The 16,934-nt window shown below is 36.2% G+C and overlaps 2 protein-coding genes across 4 annotated transcripts in view; one reads left to right on the top strand and one right to left on the bottom strand.

The window, feature by feature from the left end:
- Positions 1 to 7,194, bottom strand: part of LOC121381057 (band 4.1-like protein 5) — a 71,675-nt gene extending 64,481 nt beyond the window's left edge. For all 3 annotated transcript variants that reach the window (XM_041510140.1, XM_041510142.1, XM_041510141.1), the window contains exon 1: positions 6,902 to 7,194. In XM_041510140.1, coding sequence (XP_041366074.1) covers positions 6,902 to 7,051 — 150 coding nt within the window. In that variant the 5' untranslated portion in view covers positions 7,052 to 7,194. The remainder of the gene's footprint in view (positions 1 to 6,901) is intronic.
- Positions 7,195 to 10,941: 3,747 nt separating this feature from the next.
- On the top strand, positions 10,942 to 15,969 carry LOC121381039 (transmembrane protein 177-like). The gene is made up of 3 exons (XM_041510120.1): positions 10,942 to 10,985; positions 13,423 to 13,608; positions 14,756 to 15,969. Exons 1-3 carry the CDS (start codon positions 10,983 to 10,985, stop codon positions 15,542 to 15,544), a joined length of 978 nt encoding a protein of 325 aa, XP_041366054.1. The 5' UTR covers positions 10,942 to 10,982; the 3' UTR covers positions 15,545 to 15,969.
- The last annotated feature ends 965 nt before the right edge of the window (positions 15,970 to 16,934 follow it).

The raw sequence follows: 16,934 nt of genomic DNA, 5'->3' as shown, positions 1-16,934 counted from the left end.
GTGCAATGCTAAAAAGACTTGCAATGAGGATGCTTTGTTATATAGCAGAGCCTAAGAGACCTTTGTGGATTAGGCCCTAGGGCTGTAGAGGTTCACTTAAAACTTTATAGAATTATAAACTAGTTCCTCTGTGACAGTTGCAAATGAAGTGCATGTACAATGGAACAAAATCTCCTTGGGACCATACCGTGAACCCAGTGTTTAGAAAATTATCTCTTCAGTTTTATTTTACACTTAATGAAATTTTAAAGTACGGTGGTTATGTAACTGGTAAAAGATTAAAGGCATATTGTCACAGACCAATGACCTGAATGAATGAATGAATGAATGAATGTTTAACGACACCCCAGCACGAAAAATACATCAGCTATTGGGTGTCAAACTATGGTAATGCAAACAAATAAGGTGATAATCAACATCAATATAAAAATTCAAGATTTAAGACTACTGACCTATTTAGTGGTCTAACAAAGTATTACCTGAACAAATATTATTTGATTTGTCACTAAATGTACTTTATTCAACCATCTTCATAACCACCATACTCCATTTATTAATGAAATTTTGTAAAAATAATTGAATTATGGCAATGGTCCATAATTCAAAAACTAAAATTGCAGAGAGGGTCGACATGGATTTCACTCCATCATGCTTCAGTTAAAGTGATGTGATAGCTAGATTTGGTTTCCAACAATTAATGTGATTTTCATTTATTATCCATTTTCAGAGAAATAAGGTCCTTAAATCCGTGACAGTATGCCTTTAACTCTCTTTGTTTAAATATTTCTTTGTGGTTTTTGTTATTTTTATTGCAATGAAACATTGTTTTGCAATGCTTACTCATTGCCTACACATTTCATACATGTAGTTGTACTAGTGCCTAGGCATTTACTTGATCAGTATGCAAGATATCTGTCCTCACTATTTGCAAAAAGCAGACAGCAATCTATTGCTTTTGTGATACCAATTCCTGGTAGGAGATTTCTACTAAAGAAAGCAGTTCCACGCATCTAAAGGTAACACACCACCATTTGTCATGTCGTTACATTATCTGGCTGTAGCAGCTTAATATAGTCCAATTTAAATAGGAAATAGTTCATCATAAACAAAAATACTACAAAAGTCTGACGTGCCTTTTAAAATCTTTCTTTGATTCACGATGACAAGTAGGTTGACCTCTGTAGTATTTAAATAACCCATTGGTTTGAAATTACACGCTATATTGTAGTACTACTTTGATAACAACTGTACAAGTGGTATAGTGTCACTTGTATAACAGCAACACAGGGCAGTACTCTGACATGAGGGTAGCTGACTGAAACATTTTGTGATCAACCTATGTTGATTTTATTAACATTATTTGTTAGTTGAGAGCATTCACCAAAATTAGTAGGCACATGACCCTCTCGACAGTGTTGTATTTTTCACAGAATATATTCTGACATAGAAATTGTAATGAACTGCATGGAGTAATAAATGGTAGTGTGTAACCTAAACAAGAAGCACTGTTAAAAAAAAAAAAAGCTATATGTGAAAGCTTGTAGAATACACTTCATTTACCACCTTTGAGTGAGTAAGTCGCAAGTGTGAGAAAGTACTTATCTGCCATGAAGAGGCATGTTAATAAATATCATGTCATTGATTCACTGCACAACTGTAAAACTAATTTTTTTATTTGCCAATTAACTGTCAATAATCAAAACTTTTAAGAAAAAAAGTTTCATGCATTGGGATGATTGTGTATGCACCATTGAAAATATTGCCAGTGATGACAAGCTTTGAGATTGTTATGATGAGAACCAGGTGTATATATAGTTTGACATCCACTTAGTGGACTACAGTGTAGGTATGTAGTAACATACAGTGTAGTAACACAGACATTGACATCTGTCAACAATTCACTGTCGGTAGTTAATGAGTCATGACATATCGCTTGAACCAGCTGCACAATTGGAGGACCATCTCATCAATGTAAACAATGTAACACATTTGATATGTCACATACACACACACATTATAATATTTGTAATTAGGAGAGGGCCTCATGTGTTTAATAACTTGTGCCCAATCCTTTTGTATATAATATGCAATAAAATATGTGACACACACTACGTGTAATTACACAGCTCTTCCACACACAATGTAACAAATTTGGTATGTCACATACACATTATGTATAGTTTCACAGCTATTCCACACACAATGTAACAAATATGGTATGTCACACACACATTATGTATAGTTTCACAGCTATTCCACAAACAAACCACAATATGATGGGCAGGGCCAGAGGGAGATTTTAAGGAATTTTGGAGGTTGTCATGAGGTAGGGTTGCCCGAGTGATTATCACCCAGGCAGTGATCACTGACCGCTACAAGTGATTGCTGATGACCATGAAACATATGGAGAGGGCACACGAAAGGTATGCAATTAAGAAAAGAAATGTTTGTTTAAAACATTTGTTTGTTTAATGACACCACTAGACACAATGATTAATTAGTCATCGGCTAATGGATGTCAAACATTTGGTAATTCTGACACGTAGTCATCAGAGGGAACCCACTACATTGTTTCTAAAGCAGCAAGGGATCTTTTATATGCACTCTCCCAGACAGGAAAGCACATACCACAGCCTTTGACCAGTTGTGATGCACTGGTTGGAATGAGAAAAAACTCAACCAGTTGAATGGATCCACCAAGGTGGTGTGATCCTGCTTGGCAAGCACCTCAACTAACTGAGCTAAATCCTGCCCCGACTGTTGTGTATCAACACCTCAACATGTCATTTGATCAACAGACATTATACACAGTTAAATCTGATAACCAGAAAGACCTCTTTTTATATAAACATATAATATATTGCAATATTTAACATACTGCACATATAAAAATGAATATGCCTGTGCATATCTTTAATTTATTTGTACACCGTACATGAAAAATTATTTAATAAGGTTCAAGCATGTTGTCCTTGGCACACACATTGGCTATCTGAAAAGGTGTTAATGGTTAATAGTGTTTGAGATTAACGGTATCCCAATATCCCGGGGATACCAGAATCTAATTTTGGATACCAGACTTCAAGAACCCAGTATCCCACAGGGATACCATACCATATAATACTAAATTCTCAGGTGGAATACCAGATTTTGAAATGTTAGTATCCAACTGGGATACTGGCCAAAAGTTTTAATCTCGAACACTGGTTAATTGCTGTTAAGTACTGTATCTGAAAGTAGTTGATGTAATGGTCATGATGATGATGATACCTGTATATACATCACCACACAGCTGTGCACCCATTGACAACATGCTAAGTACTTGAACATGGTCACTGATGGTCAATAGCCAGGCATGCTTCAGTATTTTTCTAAACAGCCCAGACCGATATATAATATATTGTTTAATTTGTTGCTTGGATGAATACATACACACAATGCTGTCTACACAGATCATGCTGGGGACCTAATATGTATCCGATTCAGACAGGATCCGGTGTTTAGAGGATTGCATGTTAGAATTTAGAAAATTCTGGACCATGAAACTAAACTGGTTTTTACAGGATTCCAGTTTTTTTTAGGGTCTATTTTAGACAATTTTCACTGTTATCACTGGCCCTGCTGTAGTTTTTATTACTTCCAACTTTAAGGTTAATTGGCCAATACTGAAGCACAATAGTAAAAGCCAGTGGGGAGAGGGGGGGGGGCAGCTGTTCCATATACTGAAACCTGACATTCATGTGTATATATATATATATATATATATATATATATATATATATACATCCATTCAGTGAGAAAAACTTACATGTATCTGACAACTTCCCAGCCTTTCTAAGATGTCTGACAAACAGTTTGTATTTATACAAGGTGTAAATTGATTACAGTGAATGGGAACCCTGAGGCTTGACAAGCCGGATTCCACACTCTCAATAGGATACAGCCGATATCCTATATCAATAACCTATTACTGTTTTTATTCTTAATATAATAAAAGGAATGGGGAAATTATATTTATTCAAAACATTTGAGGCACCCAAACTTTCTTCGATTCTTCTAAGCCACAGCAAGCCATAAATTTGCGGTATAACATAATTCATTATATCATTCTTGATAGGAATACTCAGATATTAAAGCTGCAGTTTTTAAACACCATCTTGTAACATTTTTAAACACAAAGTTCTACATTTTTAACAAGGCATCACAAATGCTCCTTCAAGATATCATGATCTTTTTCAGGTATCATATGTGAAGCTTGATGAAAATCAGATGAGAAATGAAGTCCCTAGAGCTTTGACATTGTTATTTCTAATTTTAGTAATAGTGACCTTGACCTTTGATGCAGATAGGTAAATTTGTTCAAGATATTATAATCCTACATGTATTCCTCTAGATCCATATGAAATTTCATAAAGGTTGGATAAGAAATGAAGTGTTCACTTTCCATGATTTTCAGGACATGTAAGAGCTCTGTGTACATAATTGTACAAACAAGATTTTAATCCAGAATCCAAAGCTAAATGTACATGTGTATATAATATATATACTGTATATACCTGGTACATTACACACAACGATTCTATTCAAACTAAGTACCCACAAACTTCGTTGATTACAATGTATGTGCCAGTAATAAAACTGGAGGATCTTGTGTATGTGTGTGTGTGTGTGTTTCGGGGGGTGTTTTTCTAGATATGCTCATGAATTTCGGGGGGTGTTGCTCTTCTAGAGATGCTCATGAATATCTTCAAGTAGAGTAAACTGGTGAACATCCATTTTGACAAAGTTGCATGTACACCAGGATCCATGATGAGACATGGGGAGTGTTTGCCTGGCCACACTACAAATACCAGCCAGTGGTGTGACTAGCGTGGTGGACACTTCATCTACATTCTCTCACTCTGGCTCAGTCTCCGTCCATGTACAAGAATGTATGGTGCAATTGTAGTCAGCATTGTATATATACCAGGCATGTCAAAACAAGCCACCAATTAGGCATCCAGTGAATTTCACTGACTGCACCAACTATTTACTACACATAATATATTAACAGATTAATTACACTGATAAATAAGAAGATCCATGTACTTTGAATAGGCGTGCGACGATTAATCATGATTCACGATATTCATGGTTTTTGGCTCACAGATCAATACACTGTTTTATCAATTTATATAGATATATATATATATATATCGATGCAGTCTTTTAATTAGAGCTGGACTGTATGTACCGTATATACCATTCAGTATCGGTATCATGGTTTACCGTACCAAGCAAATGTCTAAATACTGAAATTTCGGTATTGAAAAATGTTATCCGCACTACAATATGTCTGATGAACGCAACATAGCTAAAAAGAGGAGAGAGATGAGGACCTTATGTATGGAATTTAATTTTATTTACATGAAATTAGTGGGTGAGACTGAACTCGGGCATGCATTTAAAGCAGAGTATACCGAAAATACCGCTTGATATCAGTATCAGTATTGTATCAATACTGAATACTATACCAATACCGAGGTAAATCACACCAAAAATACTGATATCAAATCTGAAATTTCAATACCGCCCAGCTCTACTTTTAATTTGCATATCAAGGGTTTTTTCTACTTTATATATATTTTTTTTTACATGTAAATGGTTCAATTATAAGCGTTTCAGCAGCTTGCACTCTCCTGGGAATAGCGATAATGCAGTACTTTATAGGTATTTCAACCAATCACAGAACTTTATTTCACTGCACGTCACGTTTGCATGGGCTGTTGGAGAAACAGTCACCCTAGGTCTCGTTCGAAGCTTATACAAGACTGTGAATTTCTTTGCTGGGACCGTAAAAATTTTGTTGACGGGAACAGTTATCCCAATAGGATATCGCTATAGACAAAACACTGGCAGAATAAATGATCTATATATTTTATCCAATGATTTTCGAGATTTAACCTGTAGTTAAACGATCGGAGACAGTTAATAATTTTACTAGCCTTGTTGATAATACTTTTTATATAAAACTCCCGATCTCCAGATTTGAGGAATGTCAGTTCCAAAATGTTTGTGACTTTCAACCTCGGATTCTTAAACATTAAATGCTGGTCAACTCGCCTCAAAACCAGCTCTCCCCCTACCAACTTGCCCCATTGGTTGGTCAACTCACCCCAAACGATTTAGTGAACTCGTCAAAAAAAAGTTACTGGACTCATTCCAGTGTTTGCTCAACTCGCTCCAGTTGTTGGACAACTCGCCATATTTTCTACTTTACTGTCTGTAAATAATTTGGATGATAACATTAAAAATTTATCTGGGCCGGTCTAGTTACAGCAGACAAAAGCAGTTTAATATAACTGTCCATTGTTTGTGTTACCACTGGGACTAGTTTAATCTTTGAACTCCCAGTGAATGTTCTGGCATGAAATATGTTACAGTTCCATCAAATCTAATATATTAATTTAAGTTTCCTTTTAACATAATAAAGTGCAACTGGGATGAGTTGTCCAATCACTGCGGCGAGTTGTTACATTTTGGGGGCGAGTTGACTAAACAGTGTGTTGCGAGTCAACCAACCACTGGTGCAAGTTGTTTTGGGGACAAGTTGACCTGCTCCCTGAACATTATCTAAAAATCAGTTTTGATTATTTGTCATGCTAATACTGCGGTTCAATGCTGCTGTTAGTCGGCAACATCTTATCAATGGCAACCAATTGAGGGCAGTCCTTTAATTTGGGCCCCGAGTTTCCTGATACTCGAAACTTTGATAAATGCACCTTTAATGACAGGGAAAAGTAAAACGTAAATTTTGGCACTACCAGTAGCCATAATATAAAATTAATATATTATAAAAATCAACCAAAAAAAAAAAAAAAAGGATAAAGAACTACTATTATTAAATATTACTGGCACTTACGTGTAACTCAACATGAAAATCAGTGCCATCCAGTAGCTGAACTATGCAAGGCAATGCATTCTTCTTCTTCACGGGTTGTCCAAGTTCTGTCCTATTTTTCACACCTCTTCGTGATCGCCGTTTGCTTAAAAACCGAAAGAAGGCCGACATTTTGCCCCAACGGCAGCAAATCCGTTAAAACACATTAAAATCAAAATAGTATGACATCACATTTTGGTTAATTAAAAGTTAGTTCAGATAAAATGGCCTATGATTCATACTGTTAAAATCCATTTCGACGGGCACCTACAGAAATGGATTCTTCCGTTTTGCATCTATACTATTTTCTAAACATTATCTATACTACACCACAGGCCTCGATTGCGAAATAGTTATGGTATTATTCGTCGTTGTTCTATTTATAACAAGTAAATTGTGGTATCAGTAGTTTAGAATAATAAATGTGTTTCAACATAATAATTAGCTGTGTTATGGGGAGACCAAAAAATATAAAAGACTAGGGAGAGGGGGCGCGTATGCGGGGGAAGAGGGGCTCGAAACTCCATGGCTCAAGCAAATTTTCTCTCTTTTTTTAAAATACATTTCTGGGGAACATGATTAGACCCACTCCACTAATAAAATTCGGTCGCCACAGTATATACACACACATACCCCTGCTAAAATTCCTGTACACGTGCCTGTCTCCCCACCCCAACCCCAGATGAAAGGCGATCTAAATATGGATTTGAATGGATACATGGAATGATGGATACATGGAATGATGGATACATACATACATACATACATACATACATACATACATACATACATACATACATACATATATATATATATATGTTTTTACTCTGACAGTTTACAAGAATGTTCCCAATTAATTACTTGTTCGCCCCCTCCCCCCCAAAAACAAAAACAAATCACCCTTGTTAGCCACGCGTTGGGATGTGGAATGTGTGTTTTCGGAGGTGATTATCTTCTTGAAGATGGAACAATGATAAAAATAGCTCGTCTAAATGAATTATTACAAAATGTTTAAGCAGGAATTTAAACTAGAAAATTATTTATTAAAACTGTCAATAATGTTTGACAAATTAATGTATAAATTTAAATTTGGTAATGCCAAACTACGAGTTGAAACTGGCAGATGGTATAATTTTGCGAGACACAACAGATTGTCAGTTATGTAATACGGATGTTGGTGACGAGATTCACTGTATTTCTAATTGTCTATCTTTACATTTCGAGAAAAATTATATATGCCTAGTTATTATACAAAACGATCAAATGCGAGTACTTTTTTTACCCTTTGTTTTCTACATGTAAAAACATATCTATTAATTAAATTGTAGAAATATAAACAAATTGTTATGGAGAGTGTCAGCCCTCCGGGTTAAACACATGTTAAATGATACATTATGTCCAAAACAATTTATGAATTAATTCTATATATATGTTCTTTGTACTGCATTCAGTGCAGTTTTTGGAGAATAAGACTCTTGTCGTGTTTTGCTCAGTGGTTAATCCGACTAGCACAAAAATGACAGTGAATGCCACTTACACAAATAAGAAGAGGCCGCATCTTTGGTGTCAGCCGATATAATCATCAACCTCTCATTTTAATTAGCGGGTGTGCTCACAGATAACGTGTTTGAACACTCGGGATAAGACATGTTAACAAACAAACACACACACACACACACACACACACACACACACACACACACACACACACACACACGATCTTAAGCGCGCAAAACAAAAACAAAACAATAATAATAATAATAATAATAACAAGCAATTTCTTGTAAAATCATCTTTGCTGGAGAAGGAGCCGAACTGACAGATAGTTGCGAGCGAACTGACATTTGGAGCGAACTGGTCAAAATGGTGGCAAATTAGTTTTGGAGCGAAACATCTGCATAGGCGTACTGGCTCCCATTTTTTAGGGAGGGGGGGGGGGGGCTGATTTTTGCCCGAATTAAACAACAGTCCCAAAATCTGGATTACATTTATTCACATTAACATTATTGCCAAACAGTTGTATAGGGTTGCAAACAAATCGACACACATCTTTACATGGATTACAACTAATATTTCGGTAGAATAATGGAAATACATGGTGAGAAGTGAACGCGTTACCACTAGGCTACATCCCATTATGTGCGTAAGACCCAGATAAGACGATTTACGGATTAGATAATCATCAACTTTACAGTAGACAAATTAAGTGTAGGCCTATTTAACTCATCAGTATATTAATCTAATTAGCTGACAAAACTAATCTGTCACAGATGTTCTTTCGAAACATAATTAAAATATGTAAACACCCCCCACCCCACCCCTTCGCCCCCCCCACCCAAAAAAAATTCATTCATGACGCATACACACACCTTTCTTTCCATGTCATGTTTGCAAGCGTATATAAATTGTTCATGCTCAACACAACTCCCATCCGTACGTTACCTCTTCTAATGCCACATACAATTCTAATGGAATATATTTGTAGTCATGCATTTTTAATTACAATTTTTTATTGTTAGATCCTGTGTAAAAAAAAAATGTATATATCGGCGAATAGCGTAAAATTAGATGTGACAATGCATTTATTTTTTTATTTTGTTTAACAATGTATAGCGACCTACACGTGCGTGCGTTCAACCCCCCACCCCACCCCCACATTAGATGGTGACGTATGAAAATATATGTGGGCACCCCTTCCCCTCCACCAGATACAATAATTTCCAAGAAATTGCTCAATTTAGCATTGATTTTTACTGCAAAAATTTTAGCAATCATTAAAGCCCTGGAAGCATTAAGGATTCATATATATCCAAATACATTATTTTTACGGACTCATTTCCATGTCTCTAGGCATCCTTTGGTTGGGATGGTGATACGAAGGTGTGTCTTTTGCACTATTGCCAATAATGATGTCTTATTCTGTTGGGTACCCAGTCATGTTGGCATTAATGGCAACGAAAAGGCAAATTCTGCTCCCAAGTCTAGTTTTATTGGTGCCAGTGTTGGTGTCCCCTACAGTGATTTTAAATATCGTATTAACCAAGATATCTATTCGACTTGGCAAGATCTTTGGAACGGTGCGGTTGCGAACAAGCTTGAGTCTGTTAAGCAAATCCTGGTAGAGTGGCAGTCCTCCTACAGGCGCTCCGGGAAGAATCAGGTCGTTCCCGCATCGCCCATACATACTAGTATTTGACACATTATATATTTTTTTTTTTTTTTTTTTTTTTTTTTTTTAGGAAGGACCCTTCTCTTCAGTGTGAGTACTGCCAGTGTACACCACTATTTGGTGGAGTGTAATCATCTGATAAACATTTAGAATTTTAGGTTTTCAAATATGACGTTTCAAGCCTTCTGAGCACAATAACGGGGAAAGCTGGGGGTATGCCCCCCCCCCCACCCCACCCCCGCAACACCTTTGTTCTGCGGCTCCTGCATGATGCCTTCTCAATGGCATTTTTCTAAATTCATAATGTCACATTCCAAATTTCAAAGATCGCTACACAATTTTAAAACATTAAAAGTTAAACAGTAGTTGCTAATCAATTTTCAATTGACTAGAAATATGGCTAATCAAGATTTTGAAAACAAAATGTTCCCAGTTATTTCAGTAAATACACCTATATACATGTAAATACACCTACATACATGTTACAATGTTAATAAATCAATGTTCTCTAGTGGTGTCGTTAAACAAAACAAACTTTCTTCTTTTTTCAAACCATAAGTTGCGATTATGAGACGTTTAATGAACGCAATTCTAAAACTAAATAACGATATAGTATATAGTATATACCTATTACCGGAAGTCAATCTCGTTTTCATAACAAAATGTCTGCGCCCATGTGAAACATTTCAGATTTTCCTATTTTTGTATCAGCCACGTGAAAACGTATGAATACACTTTGATATTATATATTATGAAAAAGGATGTTTATATGCTATGAGTAATTTTCATGGGAAAACTATTGGGGCCATTTCTGTGGTAAATTGTTACACACCACGTGATGACAATATGACAAGGTCGACGACTGGACTGGAGTGGAGATGGACCTACCGCACAATGGTTTTGGTTTCATACACGCTAGGGTCAGGGGCGGGGTGTAGCCCAGTGGTAAAGCGCTCGTCTGACGCGCGGTCTGTCTGTAATCGATCCCTGTTGGGCTATTTCTCGTCACAGCCTGTGCACCACGATTTTCATATCATAATCAAACTTCAAAGGTCGTGGTATGTGCTATCTTGTCTGTGGGATGTTTTCCTGGTATAATATCCGCCCGGTCCCCTCCATTATTATTTTTAGTTAGGGTTGAGGGTTGGGGTTATGGTTGGGGTTATGGCTGGGGTTAGGGCTAGGGTTGGGGTTAGGGTTGGAGTTAAGGTTAGGGTTAGGGGAAGGGGGGACCGGGCGGATATTTTTCCAAGGATGGTGCATATAAAAGATCTCTTGCTACAAATTGAAAAATGTTGCAGGTTTTCTCTCTAAGACTATATGTCAAAATTAACAAACGTTTGACATCCAATAGCCAATGATTAATAAATCAGTGTGCTCTAGTGGTGTCATTAAACAAAACAAACTTTACCGTATGTACAGTGTACACACTAAATAATAATAATTAATATACATTTACGCTTTAATAAGGTGCTACCCAGAAGCGAGCTCTGTAAACATATTCCCATTCATTATTATTTGCTAAATTCATATTACAATTAGTCTGTACTTCATTGTAACATGTATGTAGGTGTATTTACATGTATGTAGGTGCATTTACTGAAATAACTGGGAACATTTTGTTTTCAAAATCTTGATTAGCCATATTTCTAGTCAGTTGAAAATTGATTAGCAACTACTGTTTAACTTTTAATGTTTTAAAATTGTGTAGCGATCTTTGAAATTTGGAATGTGACATTATGAATTTCGAAATGCAATACAGTATTAGAGACAATAGTATAATACAAATACAATAGAATAATAAAAGCAATAATAAAATACAATTAGAATAAAGTAATGATCATATTCGCCCAACCATGCTTTTTTATAATAGAGGCTTCGACATTAAAGCAGTGCTTTTTGCAAATAAGGATTATCCTTCTGAATTGAACCTAAAGATAGTACAATCTGTGCACAATTTTATTACTTTAACAAAGCGATTCACTTTATAATTATACATTACCTAGTATAATATATATATATATATATACATGTATATATATTATTACTATATTAGTCTGGTGCACTATTTGCATGTTTCCCTTAAAATTTGTATTATATTTGATACACATAGCTCATGTATATTTACGAATGCAAGTTCTATATCTAACAAAGTATTTGTACTTTGTATGCAATAGCTGAAATGTTATTTATGTAATGTTATCTTTGATGTTCATCATTTATTTCAATTAATGTATTATGTCAAATTATATCGTGGAGAGGCATTTACATAGGCCTACAGCCTGTTTGCCAATCCATTTCATTTATTTTAAATGAATAAATATTGTTTAAAAAAAAAAAAAACTTGGTTTTAACAACTCTCTGTTCCATATTTAGATCAGTCATGTTGAAGTGAATCTTACATCAAACTGAAGTACAGTATATTTTAAAATTATTTAATAATTTAAAATAGGCCTAGATCATAATTTGCACCATACTTTGATGTGCTTTAGCTGTATTTTTCTTTGTCCTAACTAGTGCCCCACAACTGGTATATTGAAGGTGTTTGTATATGCCGTATGTGTGTTGGAAAGTGTATATAAAATAACCCTTGTTGCTATTTGCCATTATATACATGTAGTAGTCTTTGGGGCAGCTGTAGGTTTCTTATCACTGTTTAGATCTCAGTGACGCAACAGCCATGTTAAACACTAACACTTGTTTTAGTCCTACACTAGTTTAAAAGTGTAGTGTGCACCATTCCCCTGATACGTAATGGTACATGTATTGACAGGCTTTCTGCCAGAAATTTGAGGGTAAGTAATAAAAACAAAACAGATCATTAGCGCCGTCTAGCAGCTCTCTTATGATAATCTAAAAAAAATGTTTAATGCAGCCCTTGAAATTTGGACAAGTTTGCTACGGCAGTTAAGTGCTGTCGCAAATCAATTTTGCAACAGCACTACGGCGGCAATTTTAAAGAAAAGATTAATGCTGTCAAAACTATTCATCTATGATCCACTGCAGTAATAATATGCTAAAAGATGACATCTCAGCGTACTTCAGTACGTTTCTATACCGGAATAAACCAATTTATATTAATTGAGGAGAACTTGGGCCATACTAGATTATAAATGCTTTTTTCTGGGATATGTAATTGGACAGAATTCAGAGAAAAATGCCTACAGATTTTTCACCACTCTCAGATTTGCGACAGCAGTGAAATGCTGTCGCAAATCAATTTTGCGACAGCTTTTACGACGGCATTGCCGATTGCCGCCGCGAATTTCGAGGACTGTTAATGTACCCATTAATTTCTAATATTTTACTGCAACATTAATATTTTTAATTTCAGATGGCATTTCAAGCATTCTTCCAGCAAAATATGCAATTTGTTGTTGCAATAGGGGGCTCCTGTCTGTATCTGGGGAGTGTCTATCCTCATCTGTGGGGTGTTGAGAAGTACAGGAAAATGATGGAAATGCACAAGAATGGCAAACCAGTTGAACTCACTGAAGATCTGAAAAACATTGGACAAGAGGTAATTAATTAAATTATTCCAAGTATAGAAAATTTGCAACACACATCAAATAAGAATCTGTCCTGTGGTTATAATAATACAAGGGCGAATACAGGTACAAACTTGTTTTTGTCTTTTATACATGTAACTACAAACTACATATTCTTACAATGCTTAAACACTTGAGTTTAACAAAAAACATGCTTCATAAATTTAGTAGACATACCGATACATGTATTCTTCTAGAAAGTGAGGTAGAAGTTCAAATTTTTACAGGCTCGGAACACCCTATAAGGTTTGTTTATACATGTATGTCAGTGGACTGGTCAGCCAAATTGGTATCACCTTTCACAAAACGTGATTAAGTTCAGTTTGTTAGTACTATTGTGAGAGGGCTTACAAACTATAGGATATGCTTTGTAATTAACAGTAATTTTGTCTGCTTATGGCTTTGGTTCGAAGTGGACTAATAGCTTCTCCAAATCTTGAATGCAACTGCAGCATCAGAATCTGGATACCTGACTGTTAATAAAACATGCAACATGTCTGTACATCTACTATTAACACAGTGTTGATTAGATTTCTAATCATGCTCAGGCATGACAATCTTCCGCAGATTTGAAAGCCATTTAGGTCGTTTCTGTGAATTGTCCAAATCCGAGGTTTTTTGGGGGAGGGTGTAGGTACCTCAGATGATCTAAATACATTTTTCTCAATATTTCTAATCTGCACACAGTCCACAAAGCTTTCAGCTGATTTCATCAAGTGTCATTGTCATGCCTGCATGCTGCTTCAACCATGGTATGTGTCGTCCTGTTTGTGGGAAAGTGCATATAAAACATCCCTTTCTGCTAATGGAAACATAGCAGGCTTCCTCTGAAGACTGTCACAGTTATCAAATGGTTGACATCCAATAGCTGATAATTAATAATAGTGCTTTTGTAATGTAATTTGTGTAAAATGTAGTAATAAGGAGATATTAAAATGGCAAATGAAATTCACCAGTTGCTTATTATAACAAACCATCTAAAACCAGCCCCATATTTATGACTGGAATGTTAATATTTAATACATGTACTAAATTGATGAAAAGCAAAACAAGAAGACATTTTGTCAGAAAAAGATAAGTTTTTGCAGTCATGTATATTTATTGTTTTTATTATTTCAGATTCTAGACAAGATGCTACTGCAACCATATGTTGAGGCGACCATCAACTTTTTCATGGTGTACGGTCAGGACCTCGTGAACAAGGGCTCTACGTCCTCACGGAAAGGAGCCGTCATCGGCATCCCCATCAACTTCACATACACGAGCATCGACAAGGTGCAGAAAGAGAACATCACCCTGAACAACAAGCCGATCGCATGGGACACCCCGGCTGGCCAGTCTCTTCTCGACTCCCTCATTCTCAGCAGAAAGGCTCACCGATTCGGGATAGCTCGTGAACTGATGACAACCAATCACCAGCTGGTTCACGCTCGTGGAATACTGCTGATGACCTGTTGTTACTTCTCCTATACGGCAGGCTACGCCATGAATCGACTCTACAACCTTCAAAAGAGGCTGAAGATGCCAGCAAGACTTGTTATGTACAGCGTCTTCGCAAACATTGGCATGATGTCGTATTTTTTACTGTCGGACAAGCTGAACTGGTACAAGGAAAGCAAAGCTGACAGGAAGGCAGGCGAGCTAGGAAGGGAATATGCCGAGGGTGGTGTGGAGTTGTACCAAAAGTTTTTGCAGAGAAATGTTGCGATGCGTTCTCTGATGGGGGAAGAAGGTGGAAAGAAGTACACGGTTTATGGGAATGAAGTGCATTACTGGCGGAGTCCTCACGTGCCACTAACTGTGAGGAGAGACAATTTGAAAGAAATATTGAAAACCAAGTACACCATGAACAGTGAAAATTCAGAAAACAGTATGTTGGACAGTGAACCAATAGAACAAATATCTTAGTAGTCTCATGTTTCCCGCGTAGGTTTAAAGTGAAGTATTGAAGTTTTGATGTGTAGTCAAGTAAATCATCTCGATGGATGCTGCTGCCTTGTGATCGTAAACACTTTGTTTGTTTGACTTCCAGTAGCATATCAATCACAAGAAACGTGACTTTTCATTCGAGTTGGGAGGCTTCTGGACATGAAGAATTTAAAAGTCATAGAATTTTGTATGTATTTTTTGTAATAAACAATAATATATCCTATATTAAATGTCTACATCCGGATTTTTAAGGTGGCAAAAATATCACTGCTAGTGGTTTGGCGAATTTTGTTTGAAAATGTGTAATCATATTTAATGTGTCCTGGTCAAACAAACTGGATCTACACAAAGGGTTGAAAGGAACATTAAATACGATTCTTTTTGAAGTGGAGAAAAATGAAAAATGTTGCGTTTTGTTTTTATAAATAATATATATATATTTTTTTTTAATTATTGAAATGAAATAAGGAATTTAACATGATTATCCATTCAACAATTTTTTTTTTTTTTTAAATTTAGACTGGCTACAGCTGCTAATTAATTTTAAAATTATCAGCAATTAATTACTCTTTAACGTTTTATAATTCTGAAGTGACCTCTGAAATGTGTAACATATGGTTACACGGATTCTGAGCAAAATGTTACATGCCAAGTTTGCAGCACTGGCTCAAGACAGAAACGCAGAGTATAATGGGTATTGAAACATATCCATATTTAGTGTGTGTGTGTAAGTAAGTAAATCATTAATGTAATGTATACATAAACATGGTAAAGTTAGTTTCTCTTACCTATGTATATATATTTTTTTTTTGGGGGGGGGGGGGGTGGGGTGGGGTGAGGTGGGAAACCTTTCCAAGTGCTGAAATGCTCACATGATGTGCAAACAATCTAGGATCAATTCCGATGGTGGGTTCGTTGAGCCATTTTTCATTTTAGCCAACGCTTCGCAACTGGTGTAGTGGCGTAGGAAGATGCCAAAAAGTGAGGCTTCACACGCGCGCGCGCTTATAAACCATCGATGCGGCTACTGGATCAAGAAACGTTGGGGGGGGGGGGGGGCGACATTCCCTTTATATAACTACACACTCGACACATTTTAACTTGTTATACTGCATTGGGCATATATGCCCCAAACGAAACGGGTCTAACACGGCAATATACGTCTTCTCCAGGTAGACAATAAAAAGGGGCATTTTGTTCTGCACCACAAGCCTTAGTTGGAGTTTGCTAGTTCTATTATTTATTTTTATCACAAATAACCCTACCCACTCAAAACATAAAAGATGGGAACAGTTGTCGCCCTTCCCTACTACCGTATTTTTGTAATCTTATTCCTGAATATGTTTTACTATTTCTATCATCTATCATG

Source organism: Gigantopelta aegis, chromosome 9 (genome assembly GCF_016097555.1).
Source record: "Gigantopelta aegis isolate Gae_Host chromosome 9, Gae_host_genome, whole genome shotgun sequence".
Lineage (NCBI taxonomy): Eukaryota > Metazoa > Mollusca > Gastropoda > Neomphalida > Peltospiridae > Gigantopelta > Gigantopelta aegis.
Note: the sequence above shows the minus strand (reverse complement) of the source record. Positions and strands in the feature narration are given on the sequence as shown.